Source organism: Penicillium canescens (assembly GCF_028828765.1).
Source record: "Penicillium canescens strain IBT 15451 chromosome Unknown utg000004l_segment0_segment0, whole genome shotgun sequence".
Lineage (NCBI taxonomy): Eukaryota > Fungi > Ascomycota > Eurotiomycetes > Eurotiales > Aspergillaceae > Penicillium > Penicillium canescens.
Genome location: NW_026703966.1, coordinates 2,493,861 through 2,511,510, shown reverse-complemented (window position 1 = coordinate 2,511,510; position 17,650 = coordinate 2,493,861). Strand labels below are relative to the sequence as shown.

The window sequence follows — 17,650 nt, the reverse complement described above, 5'->3', positions numbered from 1 at the left end:
GGACATTGCTGATTAACGTACATCCACACTGCACTTTTTAGCTCACGTGGCACTATCTGAGTTCCTTTTTTCGCTCTCCTTCTAAAGCTCATTCCAAAGTTCTCCAAGTTCTATCCCGAACCACACTCGAACATACTTTGTTGCTTGATTGCCGAAGTGTAGTGAAGTAGTAAAACAAAGAAAGTATCTGGAGGCCCAAGGAAGTTGTTGGCGGTCGACATGAACTGCCGCCAAATGTGAGATTATACTACTAATGAAAGAAAGATCTTCTCAATGTAGGATTTATTGATACGACGGCTGTGCCTATGGCCAGGGAGGCATTTGTACATGTGGCAACGAGTTCGGACAAAGGAATCTGAGAATGTCTATGGGTAGGCACAGCTTTCCGGCTCATGTCCTTTTTTTGAGAATCCGTTGTGGCAGTACGGAGACCTGAAAGCGTTTCATTTCAGTTTATTGCGAAAATTTCGACAGAAATATGGGCTTGTTTAGTTATACAAGAACTCGTTGCACATAGGAAACAGGAATAACAATAAAGCTAGAAATGCTGACCGGGATGCAAAACGCCAGTCGAGTCCATGTTAAAAATAGTTACATGTATTTCCATATTGGGCCACGGTTGATAAAGACGTGGCAGTTGCCGAGGTCAACCTCCTTTTTGTTCAGACGATCAAGATAGGCCCGGCTGTGTTGAGAAACTGAAATGAACACCTTATGACCGTGTTCGTAACCTGCTGGAAGAATCAAACCGTCTCTACGATTACGCCAGACCCTTTCGATGCAAAGCGATGATTATATTTTCAAAGATTGTTTACAAGTCCAGGGATTCATTCGCCCTGATCAAGTGTGTCTGACTTGACCAACTTCAGGTGCAAATTTCAAGATGCCGAGCGTTTTAAGGGAAATGAAACGATCCAATGATATTCTGTCTTCGTTCAGCTGAAAGGGCAATGCAGTGGTCGCGCAACTTGGATGATTCTCACCCTGATTCTGACCCTATCTATAGCGCACTCACCCTTCTCACCCCCGGTCGCGGGACGGTAAAGCGGCTCTCACCCTAAACTTACCCGGGTGACACCCACCCGACTACTGGCCGCATATAAGCCACATACCATACAGAGTAGTGAGGTTTGATCTAAGGCCTTTGTAAATCTACTTACTATATAACCCACTTCCATGTCCAATTCAGCACATACGACCACAGGGTGTGGAGAACAGGGCTTCCCGTCCGCTCAGCCGTACTTAAGCCACACGCCGGTAAGTTAGTAGTTAGGTGGGTGACCACTAGCGAATCCTTACTGTTGTATGTTTTTCTTTTTTTCCTTGACTGTTATATACAACGCTTTCATATACGTACATGTTGACTAAACTATTGATACGTGGAATCAAATTTATTGTACCTAGCACGTCATCTACTATAGTAATGACCATTCAGTCTTTCGATCTTTTGTATCTAGGCGTTCTCCTCACGAAGGCGCTCCAGTGCCGCTTGATCAAAGATACCAGGACCCGTAAGCTCTTTCCGCAACGCCGAGATAGAAGGCACAAAGAAGTAGTCTCCTCCCCTCTGAACAACCCAGCTTTCCAAAGGCATACGGTCCCCGGAGGTTCCATTGTGATCAGGAAGGCCGAATGAGCGAGGCGGGTGATGCTCGAGTCTTTGACCCACGATAGCGTCAATACCTGGACCGTGCTCACCAACTACGTGAGTCTTGTCGTCAGGGAAGTGGTGGTTGCTTGCCCAGCCTGGATGATCAAGGGTGTTAGCAAAGAGCCTCTTGTATCAACTTATGCAGGAGTCTAAATTTCAGGTGCTTACGGGTAGTCAAGAAGTTGTATCCGTTTCGGATATCGCTCTGGTAGCAGACAAACAGAAGTCCACGCTCCTTATCTGCAGCCGATTTCCGATCGGCCGCTTCTTCTGCTGTAACTTCTTCGCCATAAGGAATGCCACGACGCCAAATGACGGCATGGTCGTGATTCATGTCACCACGAGGTCTCATCTTGCGGGTGTGGGCAGCAAAAGGACACTTTTTGTGCTCATTAATGGGGTGGTAATCGAAGTTGTTTGACGAGAAGAGGTTTGAATCCGAATCATCGTGAGGAGACTCATCCACAGGGGTTCCTGTATGTTTTCGATCAGTTAATCAGCGCTCAGAGCCGAAGACACACTGGCTGCAACAAACCATTCTTCCATCGTCCCATCAAGTGTGCCGCAAGCTTTTCGCCTGGCTTGGGGTGGTCCTGGGTAAAAGGGGCGAGGTGGGCATTTTCTTCCATGAACCTATGGACATGGTCAGAACGAAACACCGAGTATTAATACAAGATAGGCCACATACGTGTCGAATTCAGGAACGAGTTGCTGAAGGTCACGGAAAACAAGGAAGCTACCGTCTTTTGCCCAAGCCGGTTGGGCCTGCTTGTCACCCTCGTGCCCGCAAAGGATCAATCTGCGTTCCGTCAGCCTGAGGGTCCCAATCTAGCTGTTCGGTCAAACCGTCGATCACTCTTACCCTGGCTTTGCGGCTTTTGGCTCCTTGCCCTGTGGTTGCCTTTCATCCCAGCCCTCGATGATAGGCTGACTGATTCCATCCTTGAACCCAAAGCTGAGCAAAAGAGTAAGTCTGGCTGGCCTGGAGATGGTCACGGGTATCTTGTTAAGTACTCACTGCTCCTTTCCTTTGTTAAGACCGGGGCGGACCTTTCCCTCTCTCACGAGGGTCAACTCTATGGAAGGGTCCCTGCTGATGACATAGGTGTCTGGATTGAGAGGTACTCCCTCCTCGGCCAGGAAGTGTTGCTTCACCTCGCTGACCCTCGCATCCAAATCGGACTTCAAGCTTGAGGTCACCATGATCACGCCATCAATGAGTCTCTCCTGGTCACTGGTGGGCTGGTATTCTTTTCGAAGTTCTTGGGGGTTGTCCCACCCTTCTCCGACAAGATCACTAAACATACCCTTTTCAAAGAGTCCACCACGGAGTTGTTGCTTCCGGAAGATTGGAGAAAGCTTTCTGTCCCTTTTTACCAGCTCTTGGTCTCTGACATTTACAAACGCTCCGAGCTATAGGTAAGTCGCTTATTAGTCGCTGCTCAATGCCAGACCGAGAGTCGCAACGATGACTTACAGCTTCAAGGCCGGTCGAAGTAAAGGCAATATTGATTCCCGGCAAAGCTTGGAGCCTAGCCGATTTCTTTGCCTGTTCGGCCTCTTTCTTTGCCGCTTTGATTGTCTCGCTCATTCTACAGGCATCTTGAGCGGTGGTGATCTTATCGGTGAATGTCTTGAGTCGGTTTTTGAAATCAACCTGGTTTCGAATGCGAAAAAAAAAAGCTTTGAAATCTTTTTGGGAGACCAGGCCTTGTAATGACGGTAAGCCTTTGAAAGAACATGCCGGTATATGAACTTAGGGCAGCGTGGGTAACTTACCAAACATCTCCCTGAATGTTTGCCCTCAGGGCCGGAGTAAGTGCCATGATGAAGATTTTCACTCCGGATGAACGTCGTTACTGAGTTCGAATAACTTGGGGGGTAGTGGCAAATATATGAAAATGTGACGCCAACTTATGAACCCAGAAACCACTTGCTCTTTTACAGTAATCCACACACCAAGGAAGGGGTGGGGATAGTGCAGCACTGTGATTCTGCACTTATCATTCAGCTATTGGGTCAATCGCCAATCAGAGATATCAGATAGCGTCATTTGCAAGCGGCGTCGGTGACTCGACAACCCCGAGGTTTGATATGGACGGCCCATAAAGGCAATATTCGGGTGCATACGCATCTTTTTGGCGAATGAGAACGGTCCTATTACGTCCTCTAGTCGAATCAGACACCAAGATCACTACCCTGATGCAGTACAGTACTCGGGTTGACCTGTGCAGATCCTCCTGTTCTGTAGGCTGTCGATCCGAGAATTCCAAATCCAAGACGACCAACGTCTTCACGTTCCTGCCGCCACCAGAGATCAACATAGCCGAGGCCCCCGCCCAGCAGTCACAACCGGCAAGTCACCTTCCAGCAAATGAGATGGCGCATTTTGTAATGGACTCGACAGCTCATATCCACCAAGAGCTACCCTAAACTAGTAAAGGAGGCGATCAGATCATCAGCTGAATTGTGGGGTCCACCTACGTGATGTTCTCGGACAGCGGATCCTAGATTCGCGAGCGGCGATTCGCGATTCGCTTGATTTTAGGGCCTGCGGGCAGGCGGAGCGGAGACGGGCCGAGCTCCAATTTTGAGGGCGCTAAGACGAACTATGAACTACGATCGACGTGCAGTTGGATTTCTGTTGCTCCAATCACCAAAGTGCCAATTCTCCATTACCTCGTCATGGTGACACAAGATCCTGGCATGCAAGACGCCTCTTCGATATGCAAGATACAGTAAACACAAGGCGGGGCATCGTGTGGGCCTTTTCGTCCCTTGACTTCTGCAGAAATGGACGCCGATCTTTCGCATATCACAAACGCGATCCCACCTTGGAAGGATATGCGAGATTTTTTTCCCTCGCAGTATGAAGGGATGTCGTAACGGGCAAGCCGAGCTCGGATCGAGGCTGTCAATCAATAAGGTCTGTGTCTCAGGTCCGCATCGTGCAGGTCGGGATAGGCGCTTGGCTGGTGGCAAGCCCCTCTCTGTCCTCAAACTATCTCTCCAAATTGTGATAGTTGACGCAGACAGTCTGGATCAGCGGTCTAGCTTATTCTCGTGGACCGAAAGTTCTTGGGATCGTTGATCACGGTAACGAAAGGTCCCAGGCGAAACATGCACAGGACTGGCCTTATATCTCCCCTTGCTCCTACTCGATATATTTCTCTTCGCTGAAATTGGTTGAGCTCTTTCCCCTCATTATTATCTTTGTTCTTTGCCTAATATCCTCGCTCATTATGAAGATTCAATGGGCTGGGGTCCTCTTAGGGGCTTCCATTGGCGGAGTCAATGCTATGGCCGAATATATGGCTGAGGCCATGAGAGGGGAGCGTGTCTCTGGCTACGGTAAATCTGATAAGCCTGCTTGGGTACCGGACTTTAAAGATGAATCTCCCCCTCATAACGGCATTCGAATTCCCCGTCAAGACTGGACCTTGACATGCAGCAGCTCTGCTCGCGGCCATCCCTGCAAAAACGCGATCGACGGCAAAAACACCACTGCCTGGCACAGCGACCCCTCTGACAAGGGGCACACTTTTATCGTTGACCTTGGGGCGTGGTACCAAGTGAGCGCCGTCGTTGTTCTCCCTCCCCTCGATACGGGGGTGGAAGGCCTCATTACCCAACACAAGATCTGGATCAGCGAAGATGATGAGACCTGGACAGGTCCTGTCGCATATGGAATGTGGCCCAATACTGTCAGACAGCGGATGTCCGCGTTCGAGCCATCTTCTGCCCGATACTTGAGAATCACGACTGATGCCGACGACGAAAACCCTTGGGTCGGTATCTCTGAGTTGAACATTTATGGAACTCTGTACACTATTCCTCGCGATCCCGCCCTCGGTGTCTGGGGACCTACTCTTGATTTCCCTATCGTGCCTGTTTCCGGTGCTCAAGAGGGATCTGGCATGCTTGCTCTTTGGTCCTCGTGGGCCGATGATCAGTTCCACTCTACACCTGGAGGCAAAACTGTCATGACCCGGTGGAACTCAACGACCGGAGAAGTTTCCAAGCGCACTGTCACCAACACCAATCATGACATGTTTTGTCCCGGTATTTCTTACGACGGCACTGGCATGATGGTAGTAACCGGAGGCAACTCCGCCAGAGAGACCAGTCTCTATGATTCTGCCAATGATGAGTGGATCAGCGCAAACGGGATGAACCTCAAACGTGGATACCAGGCATCTACAACTCTCTCGGATGGACGTGTCTTCGTTATTGGTGGCTCTTGGTCTGAAGTCTCCACCATTGACAAAGATGGCGAGGTCTATGACCCTGCTACCGGAAATTGGACTATGCTTCCAGACGCGACAGTCCAGGACATGATGACCGAGGATATGGAAGGTGCCTGGAGAGCGGATAACCATGGCTGGCTCTTCGGCTGGAAGGGTCTGAGTGTTTTCCAAGCCGGGCCTAGTAAACAGATGAACTGGTACTCTGCTTTTGGCAATGGGAGTGTCAAGGCGGCAGGAAGACGTATGGAAGACGAGGATTCTATGTCTGGCAATGCAATCATGTTTGACGCCGTGAAAGGAAAGATTCTCACACTTGGAGGCTCTCCTGATTATGATAAGTCGCCGGCCACCGACGCCGCCCACATCATCACGCTTGGCGAACCTGGTCAGAAACCCAAGGTCCAGCTTGCTGGCGGAAGAGGCACCATGCATTATGAGCGTGTGTTCCACACTACCGTTGTACTCCCTGATGGAAAGGTCTTCATCGCTGGCGGCCAGACCTACGGAATCGCCTTCAACGAAGAAAATGTTCAGTTTGTCCCGGAGATCTACGACCCTGAGACCGATACTTTCCAGAAGTTGCAGCAAAATAACGTGGTCAGAGTATACCATACTGTCTCCATTCTCCTCCCAGATGCCCGGGTGTTGAATGCCGGCGGTGGGCTCTGCGGCAACTGCACGGCCAACCACTACGATGGTCAGATCTTCACACCTCCCTACCTGGTTACACCTTCAGGCCAGCCCCGGCCCCGTCCTGAAATTCTCTCGGGTCTACCGGAGAAGACCCTGGTCGGTAGCACGCTGAGATTCAAAACTTCGGGTCCCATTTGGAAAGCTTCCCTGATCCGGTTGGGCACTGCCACCCATACTGTCAACACTGATCAGCGCCGCATTCCACTTGACGTTGTCGCTACATCCTTCTTCAGAAACACCTGGAAGGTTACTCTGCCAAGTGAACCAGGTATTCTCATTCCCGGATACTGGATGTTATTCGTCATGGACCGTGACGGTGTGCCTAGCGTTGCGAAGATCATGATGATTGGCTTGGGCCCCAAGAAGACTATCCAAGCTTGGGAGGAGCCACTGGGAGCTACGGAGGAAGAGAACTGTGAGCATGGATCCCTCACGTCTTTCTGGCAATCTTGGAAACCAACACTAATCTTGCAGACCAACGGCCGTTCATGAGAATGGAGTTGCTCAAAAGGAAGTGGTTTTGGTAAAGGATTCGGAATGAGCAATTGTATCTAGAGCAAAATGCGATAACAGTTTTCACAATGAAATGAACCGGAGGGTGAAAAAAGGAGATAGACAAGGGTTGTGACGAAACCTAACTGTTACGTATACACGCAATATTGAAATATGATCTTTCAAATAGGCTGGGCTGCAAGTGCTTGTTTGTCCCTTTCTCAACGCGGTAGAAAGCGAGTCCGCATCATCTAGGTGCCCAAAGGCAATACCCCTTCCCTCCTTCTACCACGTTTTTATGTCTTCAGCTCCAATCCCGCATTTCTCTCTCTACCTAGCAGGCCCCGAACATTTTATAATGACAAACTTCCAAGGTTTTCTAACCATGGAACAAGTATCAAAACCAGAAATGCTTCCAATCATATGATGGCTCTACTTTGAGGGCTGGGATTACAACGGCGTGTAAGAGCGCGCTTAGAGACAGCGCTCACTAGACTCAACAAGGACGCCATTTTGCCCTATGCTGAAGAGCTTATGAAAGACCTGAAGCTCTTTCTGAGTGAGAACTTCATCAACAAGGCATATCCCCAGATCGGCTCTATAACCGCTAAAAGCGAATCGGGAGAGCCTGTCATTGGCAAGTTGTCCACAGCGGCAGCAGTAGCGCTCGTTTTACAGGGACCATTTTCCACGACCGCTGAATATTTTACTGCTATTGGGAACACTGCGCTGCGGAGGTCACAGCTTCATATGACGAGTGCAATCGAGACTCGGGCCACTGCAGCACGCTTGGTGCCCTCATTTTCCTCGATATTGTACAGACGACAGATCATTTTGGGGCACCTCAAGATCTCTTTCTCCATATAGTTCCCGTTCATGTTATAACAAGTACATACGACCACAGGGTGTGGAGAACAGGGCTTCCCGTCCGCTCAGCCGTACTTAAGCCACACGCCGGTAAGTTAGTAGTTAGGTGGGTGACCACTAGCGAATCCTTACTGTTGTATGTTTTTGCCTCTTTTACTCCTTTGAATGGTAGAAATTTGTGGCTCGTATCAAGAAACCAGATCTTTACCAAGACGCGTTGCACCCGGTCCAACATGCTCGATGAAATCTCGATGTTATAATGAAGACTTCGTACCTCACTGATTCACTATAGGTCAAGGCTCGGTATGCTAATAGCGGTAAAAGTTTGGTGAATATAAGAGTTCCGAGGAGGAAATAGAACTGGAAACTGAACGACGTAGTTGATGCTATATATAGCATAGTGCCGTTCCCGAATTTGGGCTGCACGCCCGTCTACTCTTTATGTTTACCATCTTCGCTCTCTTCGTCCACAATTTCGAGCGGCTCACCTAACATATTCCCATAGACCATCACTGCAGCCACTCCGTCCGCGCTCCGATCCCAGTCTCCTTCGACATAAAATCGTATTTGCAGCTCCTTCTTCACATACCAGACACTATAACGGTCCCTATGGTTAAAGTCCGCAGGATGAAAAGCTTCACCATCCTCTTGGCCAGGATTAAGCGTTTCAACACGCAAAGAAACCCCCCGGGCCATGTAAGCCGGAATAAGCAGAGTCTCTGCGTCCCAGACTTTCGTGGCGGCGGGGTCCTTCCTACCGTCACCATTCTCATGGGATGTCGGAAATTCAAGGGCGAAGACCTCTGTATTGGGTGGTTTGAAGATTCTAGTGCCGTACGTCCAAGACATCCAATTGCAAACATCATAAAATACATGGTTCCACATATAATAGATTTGGTCGCGCCATGGTGTATGGCAAGACTTTGTGTCCGAGTCCTGCGGAAGTTGTTCACGCTCCTCTAGGGTGAGTGGATCGACTTCTTCCGCCCAGGATGTAATTGCCTCTAGTAGGTTGTTCTCTGGAGTTTTGGCTTGGGTTTCTAATTTTGCAGGATTTGCTGCAAGTATGAACACCTTTGATCTGGCCTTTTAGTCCGCAAGGGAATGGGATCAAAACCTAGAGCCCTTGGTGAGATCGGAGGTAATGTGTGCCATCGGAAAACGAGGGGGCACTTTACATTATTAAACTCAAAGACGCTAGCCCCGAGTCTTCATGATCCGTACAGTAATATAGTTAGTTGCCGAATTCAGTTTTACCTCTCAATCTTCCGACTTGGTTCCCGGCAAGTAAATCTGAATTGCGCCCAAATCCCCTTTTACGTCACCGCTTTGTAAGATAGGTATACAATAACTGCGATTGTGGCCGTACCTCGATCTCGGAGTCATCATAATAACGTAATGTTTCATGGGATCACCCGCCTGCACCCACTCCGGCAAGTCTCATTCTTCCCATATGTGTCTAAACACTTCGTGTAAGCCTGCAAGTCGTAATGAAAAGGCTGAACTTATGCCGTAGAGCTAACCCTGGGAGGCAAAGATTTTATTTTCTTTCCATGGCTCCTCGCTATAGTCGATTTTGGCTTGCGGAGATGACCTCATTTTAAATTGTCTGACAGGTGTAGTATGTACTGTTATCCAGCTTTGCGGACGAAATCTTGTTTCCGAGGTCAAACCCCCGCGTTTTTGCGACGTCTAGATGAGGGTTATTTGCCGCCGAATTATAAATCAAACTGCATTATAGTTTGGATAAATGGGCAGATACTTCCCCAGGTATCCCATCGTTCGCACCCAGCTTCATTCAATGCATCATGTCAGAAATCATGAGTTCTGAGATTACGCCCGATTCTTTTCTCAAAAGATGGCACAAGCGAAATGCTTGGATTGAAAGCCCCGCTGAAAATAATCAGTCAGTCCGCATTAGCTACATCGACTGCGAACCTCCATCTACCAGGGTCCAGATAGGGGTTATAATACTAATCCACGGATTTCCGCAATCATCATATCAATTCCGACACGTGATACAGCCTCTCGCTGATGAGGGATTCCGAGTCATTGTCCCCGACTATCGCGGAGCTGGTCAATCATCGCATCCGGCCCAGGATTTTAGAAAGTCGACAATGGCTCGTGATATTTTCTCCCTTGTCCACGATCATCTCGGCATAACGCAGACTGTTCATATAGTCGGACATGACATTGGGGGTATGATTGCGCATGCATATGCCATGCAGTATTCCCATCATGTGGCTAGTGTGGTTTGGGGTGAATGCCCGCTCCCTGGAACTTCGGTTTACGAGATGAACAAGATCATGCCTGAGCAGTTTCACTTTGTGTTCCACAGTGTACCTGACGATTTGGCGCTGTCTCTGGTGACTGGAAGGGAGAAGATATACCTGAATCATTTCTTTTCTAAACAGAGCTTCAACGCCCTGGCGATATCCTCGGCTGATCTGGAATTTTATGCACTGCAATACTCGCAGCCGGGAGCGCTACGTTGTGGTTTTGAGGTGTACCGGGCGTTTGAGGAAGATGCTCGAGAGAATCGAGAAAGCTTGCGCCTAAAGGGTAAATGTATGCGACCCGTGCTCATTCTCAGTGGCTCGCAGAGCCGACATGCACATGAAGCCAGAGAAATGATAAAAGAAGTGTACGCTGGCGACATCCGGGTTGAAGAGGTCGAAGATTCTGGTCACTTTATCGCCGAAGAGAACCCCGAGGGCTTTCTACGGACCGTCTTGGCCTTCGTTCACAATAATGTGTCCAAAAAGTGACGGTCATATATATTTTAACTACAGTCCGTGTTTATGGCTTGTTACATTTTCTGCCTTGCTCAGTCGGGGAAGGGGATAGTAACATGGAGATAATGGAGATTTGAGGTATACTCTACAAGCACAGCTACACGCACAGTTCATTCGGAAGGATCCGACACAATACAGTAACTCTATCCACGAAAGAACTCCAGATTTCGATCCCTAGGATTACAAAGCTCGAGATGGCTGTTTCCTTTGGTGTGTGATGGACGAGGCATCATGCCTCGAACTGGAAACTTCCTAGACATGAATTTGAGACTGACAACTACCATGCGCCCTAAAGACCTTTTCTTTCTAGTAACTTACCATGAAAGCATCTAATCTTTGCATACTTTAACCTTAGCAAACGCATAATAGTGACGGGTGAGGAAGCCTGCTTGTTGCCCTGGATGACGATGGGCTACGGAGGTGTATGTTTATAGCAGTCCGTGTAGGATACATTCTTCGAGGTCTCACGACCGTATTGTAGAATACAGGCACTATTTCAGGAAGCGGGTATCAAGGATCTTGTCATGTTAGGACTAGTGCGGGTCTGATAGTGTGGAGGTATAACTGATTTTGAAAACTACCAAGTTATACTCGAGATCAACTTTAGCTATATACTCTCAAGCTTTGAAGTCTGAGCCCTAGCTCGAAACACGCTATTTCTATCTTTGGATTGCCCCTTCTTCCATTTGTGACCAAAATGACCACCGGTCGGAAGATTGTTAAGACCCGCTCGGCGTGACAGGTGCCGATTTACTTACAGGGACAGTGCCATTTCCAGGCTACAATAAATCCCCCTTTAACCTATGACAATCAACAATAAGCATTGATCAGAGCTCGAAACATCTGATCTGTATCTCTTCCCGCGGATCTGATTGGAGCCGACAGACGACGAAGTGTACGCGTACTTATCTGCAAGCTCCCACCAGGTGCCCATATACATCCAATGCCATTGTCACAAAGCATAAAAACTGCCACAGCGGACAGATCACAGCGATCTCCATTGTGTGCCATTACGTCTCCTATTTTCTTCCCCCTGATAGGTTTCAAGGGGTCATACAAGCCTGCAGGTTGATTGGCTATCTACCCGCTTGGTCGTGTTTCAGGGCCAACTACGGTCTCAGCTGTCAATCCCACGCGCCCAGGAGGTGACTTTCCCCACCCAAGACGCCGCGCAGTAACAGACAAATGAGTCGGGAGTGCCGAGAGCTCTTAGGTTGCTTTTATGGCTGTCCTATCCGGGACTTCGCCCTTCCCTGGTCTAGTCACTGATCCACTTCCATGCCAATCTGTTTCGGTCAATCGGCGGCTGCTGTTGAAGCCTGTAATGCCCAGGATGCCGAGCATAGCCAAGCGTTTTGTTTGCGTTTGGTAGTGCAGGTCTGGCTCCAATAGGTGGAGATGGGCACATGTGAGGAATTAGAGAGAAACAGTTGCGTTTTTCTGGAGTTGGGCAGTGTGTGGTGGTATCTGCTCTTTCCATATAGATCGCTATCCCCGTGTTTCACTTGTAGACTTTTGACCTTTGTTTATCTTTTTTTCTTTCTCCATTGTTGTCTTTTGGTTATATTTCTCTCCTTCAATTCTATTCCTTGGATTCGATTCAGGACTGCCCGCCGCTCCTTTTGCGACATTGACATTGTTGCATTGTGCATTCAGTCACGCCTAGGGCCACTTTCTTTTAAACAGCTCGGAGAGCTATTTCTGCCTTTTGGCTTCTCTTCATTTGGTCTTTCTAGACAAGATCTTATTCCTCTTCTCATTACATTCCTTGATATCGATATTTCAGGCTGGTCCTGGTTGTTCTGCTCGTTTTACGGCACTAATATCCTTGGGCATTTGACAAGATGCATCTGCTATTTTCCTTCGTTGTTTTTCTTTTTTGAGCTTGAATGCTCTGTCCATGCCCACGGCGTCTCGGTCCCACCTTAAAGGCCGGTCCTTCAAGGTGGACCTTGTTCAACGCAGCAACTATGCCCCCCATGGTCCCACTGCTCTACGCAAAGCATACCGCAAGTTTGGCATCACTTCGACTGAGTCCTCCGGCACTGAGCTGAGCGACTTCAAGCTCCTCGACACCAGCGGCCTCACTACCGTGAAGAGTGCCGCAGAAGCCTCGTCTGATTCTGAACAGTCGGGCGCCGTGAGCGCCGCTTCAGTCAATGGTGACCAGGAATTTGTTTCGCCCGTCAGCATTGGCGGCCAAACCCTCCCAATGAACTTTGACTCCGGATCTTCTGATCTGTAAGTTCTTATATGCAGCTGGCATGTATATCAACTAATGTGTATACAGGTGGGTATTGAGCTCCCGTCTCCCAGCCTCTCAGAAGCAGGGCCGAACAGTATTCGAGGTGGATAACTCGACCACATTCAAAGAGGTCCAGGATGGCACATTCAGCATCTCATACGGCGATAGCTCCCGCGCATCTGGTTTATTGGGCAAAGACACCGTCTCGATCGGCGGCGTGGAATTCAAAGAGCAAACATTCGGCCTCGCAACCGAAGCATCCGACGTTTTCATCGACGACACAGCATCAAACGGACTCGTCGGCCTAGGCTTCTCTTCTCTCAACACATTCAAGCCCGGTCCCCAGAAGACATTCTTCGAGAACGTCGCCCCAACCCTCGACGAACCACTATTCACCGCCAGACTCCGCCCCAATGGCGTCGGCCAGTATGAATTCGGTAGAATCGACAAGAGCAAGTACTCCGGCAATCTGGTCAACGTCAGCGTGGATTCTTCTGAAGGATTCTGGCAGTTCCAGTCTTCTCAATACGCCATCGGCGGCGGTGCCTTCAACCCCATCACCCAAACAACCAAGGCCATCGCCGACACAGGTACCTCGCTCCTGCTGATCAGCCCCGAGGTCGTGCAGGCCTACTACGCCAAGGTCGCCGGCGCCGTGTACGCTGGTAATGTCCAGGGTTGGATTTTCCCTTGCAAGTCGGATTTGCCCAGTCTTTCCATTGCAATTGGCAACGACTACGCCGCGACGATCCCCGGGCCGTTGATCAACTATGCCCAGATTGGCACAAACACGACCACTGGTGCAACCCGTGAGTTATTGCTATCAATTCCTTTCATATGTGTCTGAACTGACCTTCTTCCCCTTAACAGTTTGCTATGGTGGCGTCCAGTCCAACTCCGGCGGTTCGATGTCGATCTATGGTGATGTGTTCCTGAAGGCCCTCTTTGTGGTCTTCGATCAGCGAGGTCCTTCTCTGGGATTCGCGACTCCCATCTAGGTACCTGATGAGTTCTGGATAATATCTTGCTCCGGCATAAAAACCTTTTGATATGTACAGATTAAAGAATCGAAGATCACATTTCAACTGTTCCTAGCGGTATTCATGAGTCTTTGATCGGTGTATTCGGACGCCTTTTAGGTTGACAAGTAATAAGTTAATAATAATGCTGAACTTTTTAATTTTTGATTTTTTTCATATTCTCGTGGGTATGCGTGTAGTCCATTTTATTTGCAAGCGAGACATCAACCAAGCTCCTTGACAGCAGAAATCTATCTTTTTACCGCACAGTGGCGTTCTTCAGGCTCTTAACGGTACAGACACCACCAGAGGCAGCAACCAGCTTTCCAAGGGTAGGCTTGCCCTCCTGGCCATGGACAGTGGGGACAGCACTGCTGTCAAAGGCAACCTCGAGGTCACCGGTGGTAGTGAAGCCAGGCTGGAAAGTCTCCCAGACCTTCTTCTTGGGGTTGAGCTGCTTCTCGGGCTCGCCGTCGTTCCAGCCCTGGAAGCTAATGCGCTCACCGGCCGGGGCATCGGCGGGAGGGTTGACCAGCTCGACGGGGCCGGCGTGCGAGTCCTCACCCTCAGCGACGCGGGGCGACGCGGCGAGAACCATGGCGCACGACTTGACGCCGCGCATGGTCACGGGCTTCAGGTTGCACACGGCGACGATCTTGCGGCCCTGCATCTCCTCCAGAGGCACCAGGCCGTTCAAACCGGAGCAGACGGTGCGGACGGTCTTGCCGGTCTCCTCGTCCAGGGAGGTGTTGTCGCTGCCGGGGGCGTCACCACAGTCTATAGTGGAGACGTACAGGGAGTCGGCGTTGGGGTGGTTGATGGCGCGCAGGATGTGACCGACACGCAGGTCAATCAGTGACGGGGCGGGAGGGGCAGCGGGCGCAGGAGCGGGCTTGGGGGCCTTCTCCTTCTTCTCCTTCTTTTCCTTCTTGTTGGTTCTGGGAGGGCCACCGGCGGCGGCGGCGTCAGCGCCGGCCTGGGCCTGACTCTTGTCAGCCTTACCCTTCTCGGGCTTACCCTGGCCGACGACCAGAGGCTTGGCCTCGTTGCTGGCGTCTGGGTTCTGGGCGCTGGCCTTCTCACGCTTCTTGCGCTCCTTCTCCTCCTTGGGGTCGACGGGCTTGGGCACGAACTTAACGTCGTTCACGTCGATGGCGACCTTCTCCTCGTCGGGAATCTGCAGAGCGAACAGGCGGGCGTTCTGCACAAAGTCGACGTGGCGCACGATGTGGTGGTAGCCCTTCTCTCCTGTGCGCTCCTCGGGAGTCCACTTCTCAACGGCGGGGGCCAGAAGAGCGTAGATGGCAATATCGGCGACCGAGGGCTTCGCGCCGAGGACAGTTGTCCGCGTGGCCAGGTGGATATTCAACTGGTTCAGAATTCCATCGGACGCTCCCTTCTCGCCTTTAGCCAGGGAGGACTTCAGGCCGTCGACGGTGTGCAGCCATTGCTTGATGTCGGCTTCCTCATCCTCGGCGAAGGTGACCGTGGGGAAAATCTTGGACGAAGCGTGGAGGTAGTCGGGCTCAGTCGCATCGGGAGAGATGGCGGCCGGGTATGACCGGTAGAGCAGGGAGAGGAGAGAGGATTCGGGGGCTGCTGCCGTAGCCATTGTGAAGCGTGGAGGGGTTGGTGAAAGAAAAGAAAATCGAGGGGCTCGGATTTGTGTCGGGACCCGCGGGGTTATGTTTCGGGCCCGCAATGGGATCCTGAAGATATTCAGCTTGACTAAGATCCCTTGAATTGTGAGGGATCTGGTATTAATTTTATTCTATGAGTCAAAGAGCCACAGGGGAAGCCTTCACATTTTCTGACCGTGCTGCGTGAGCTGACTCAGCATCCTAGGATGCCCTGAAGAGGTCTAAGGTAGGACATATACTTGCTTTTAGTTGACTGAAAAAATGTACTATTGACTTGGTCCTAGTCTCTGAAATAATGAAATATCAACGCAATTTGCTGTGACGCAACATAAGATTCGCTGTGCCTTATATTAAATGCCCGTGTGACGTTTCGCTCTGAAACTTATATATTCATTAATCTACTATTTGGCAAGGTCAGTCCTACTCATTCGCGAATATCGACCTACGGCATATACCACTAGGATGCTACACAAGGAAGCCTCCAAACTAGCCTCACCTTCAACCTTAGCAACGATACCTCCGCTGGCTCTCTCCATTTCACTAAAAAAGCACATTACTACCGAACTACTCATGCTTGTCAATGATTCAATCTGATGCGCAATCTGGCCCCTAGACTCAGATAGATAACATGTCTTCTAGCATGACTGGGAAGCGCTTCGTTCAAGATAGGAGGAGCTGAGGAGGAGGCCGCGGGGTGCCCTTTTCTTGTTAAATATTGGCGATCGCAAGATGGCTTGCAAGCCCGAGACCCGAGTGACGTTGAAAGGTTCTCCGAGAATTGAGGAAGAGTAGAAATGGGCAAGGTTTGTGAAATCGTGAATCTGTACCCGAAAGTTGTGACGAGTGTCGGGGACTAGAGTTCCCGAAACGTACAAGAAATTACGTCTCGGCTCAATCTGCTACTGGAATAGATCGGGACAATGGGTTGAGATCACGGATCTTTCCGTGCCAGGCAGACCAGAGGCCGACTGATTCGGACTTGCTCCTCCCCGCCTATGGATAACCGTCAAGAGCAGATTTTGGAAGACCATGTCTTCTGAGAGTGGAAGTGAGCGCAGTGGGCGTCTCAATGCTGGATTGTCCGGATTCGCGGCCGGAGGACCCGTCGATGGCGAGGTGAAAGCAGAGAACAAGAGCACCTTGGATAAAAAGGCAGTTCTTGCCATCGACGAGGTCGTGAAGCGTGAGAGATTTATCACCAGAAACAACGTGGTTATTGCGCAGTGGATTAAGGACAATGCGAAGAAGCCCGTCAAGTCGGCTTTCGGTGATGATATTGCCTATTATGGTCTCTATGCGGTTCATACCACTTATGTCACCTCTCAATGTGCAATCATGACTACCGACAAGAGTCGTAACCTTGACCTTGGACTGGACGTGGGAGCGACTGGGATTGCTAAGCTGGGAGTTGGTGGATCATCCCTCCAGAAGCTCAAGAGTGAAGGATGGGCGACATATGAATCCAAAGAGGTAATTTCAACCAAAGCGTTGGGTTTCGAGATCGCATCACTGATATTGTGTAAGGTGACAAAGGTTTAGTGGTCTCGTACGCTGGAGCACAATTCAACATCGCGCTATTCTCTCGCTTAAGGAAGCATGAGAGTTTCGAATCCCGGCAAATATACTACTTGAATATCAGCTAACCAAAATGAAGGCTCTATCGGAAGTCAAGGCCGGGAGACCACTGAACTTCGCGCTATTTATGACGAAAACGGAAATATCACACAGTACGAGGAAGTTAAGGTGGAGGCCCCGAAGGAAGAGGAGTCATTCTTGATAGCGAACCGGTTGGGATGACGGAAGAGGATTTCGCAGAAGAGGAAAACAAGCAGAAGCAAGCTGAGCTCAGCAGGAAGGCTGCGAGCTTGCTAACATCCCAGAAGGACCGGAGAGAGATGCGGCGCTGAAGAAACTGTGTGTAATTGTGCAGGGGTTTGTGGAGACGATGAATTACATCCAAACAAGGGTTTGGATATGAGGTCCTTCAAGTTATGGATCCAC

The 17,650-nt window shown here is 49.9% G+C and overlaps 7 protein-coding genes across 7 annotated transcripts; 4 read left to right on the top strand and 3 right to left on the bottom strand.

Moving 5' to 3' along the window:
- Positions 1 to 1,453: 1,453 nt before the first annotated feature.
- N7446_006309 (Dyp-type peroxidase) lies at positions 1,454 to 3,437 on the bottom strand (the record flags this gene model as incomplete). Its single annotated transcript, XM_058515057.1, has 8 exons — positions 1,454 to 1,746; positions 1,820 to 2,125; positions 2,187 to 2,284; positions 2,340 to 2,450; positions 2,514 to 2,606; positions 2,670 to 3,064; positions 3,129 to 3,361; positions 3,431 to 3,437. 8 exons carry the CDS (start codon positions 3,435 to 3,437, stop codon positions 1,454 to 1,456), a joined length of 1,536 nt encoding a protein of 511 aa, XP_058372235.1.
- A 1,456-nt stretch (positions 3,438 to 4,893) lies between these two features.
- N7446_006308 (uncharacterized protein) lies at positions 4,894 to 7,083 on the top strand (the record flags this gene model as incomplete). The annotated part of the gene is made up of 1 exon (XM_058515056.1): positions 4,894 to 7,083. One exon carries the CDS (start codon positions 4,894 to 4,896, stop codon positions 7,081 to 7,083), a length of 2,190 nt encoding a protein of 729 aa, XP_058372234.1.
- A 1,299-nt stretch (positions 7,084 to 8,382) lies between these two features.
- N7446_006307 (uncharacterized protein) lies at positions 8,383 to 9,549 on the bottom strand (the record flags this gene model as incomplete). The annotated part of the gene is made up of 2 exons (XM_058515055.1): positions 8,383 to 8,990; positions 9,474 to 9,549. The coding sequence occupies 2 exons, from the start codon at positions 9,547 to 9,549 to the stop codon at positions 8,383 to 8,385; spliced, it is 684 nt and encodes a 227-aa protein (XP_058372233.1).
- A 209-nt stretch (positions 9,550 to 9,758) lies between these two features.
- On the top strand, positions 9,759 to 10,718 carry N7446_006306 (alpha/beta fold hydrolase; the record flags this gene model as incomplete). Its single annotated transcript, XM_058515054.1, has 1 exon — positions 9,759 to 10,718. One exon carries the CDS (start codon positions 9,759 to 9,761, stop codon positions 10,716 to 10,718), a length of 960 nt encoding a protein of 319 aa, XP_058372232.1.
- Positions 10,719 to 12,645: 1,927 nt separating this feature from the next.
- N7446_006305 (pepsin-like aspartic protease) lies at positions 12,646 to 13,988 on the top strand (the record flags this gene model as incomplete). The annotated part of the gene is made up of 3 exons (XM_058515053.1): positions 12,646 to 12,986; positions 13,036 to 13,799; positions 13,861 to 13,988. The coding sequence occupies 3 exons, from the start codon at positions 12,646 to 12,648 to the stop codon at positions 13,986 to 13,988; spliced, it is 1,233 nt and encodes a 410-aa protein (XP_058372231.1).
- Positions 13,989 to 14,268: 280 nt separating this feature from the next.
- Positions 14,269 to 15,621, bottom strand: N7446_006304 (putative cofactor for methionyl- and glutamyl-tRNA synthetases; the record flags this gene model as incomplete). The annotated part of the gene is made up of 1 exon (XM_058515052.1): positions 14,269 to 15,621. One exon carries the CDS (start codon positions 15,619 to 15,621, stop codon positions 14,269 to 14,271), a length of 1,353 nt encoding a protein of 450 aa, XP_058372230.1.
- Positions 15,622 to 16,678: 1,057 nt separating this feature from the next.
- On the top strand, positions 16,679 to 17,446 carry N7446_006303 (uncharacterized protein; the record flags this gene model as incomplete). Its single annotated transcript, XM_058515051.1, has 2 exons — positions 16,679 to 17,168; positions 17,289 to 17,446. 2 exons carry the CDS (start codon positions 16,679 to 16,681, stop codon positions 17,444 to 17,446), a joined length of 648 nt encoding a protein of 215 aa, XP_058372229.1.
- Between the last annotated feature and the right edge of the window lie 204 nt (positions 17,447 to 17,650).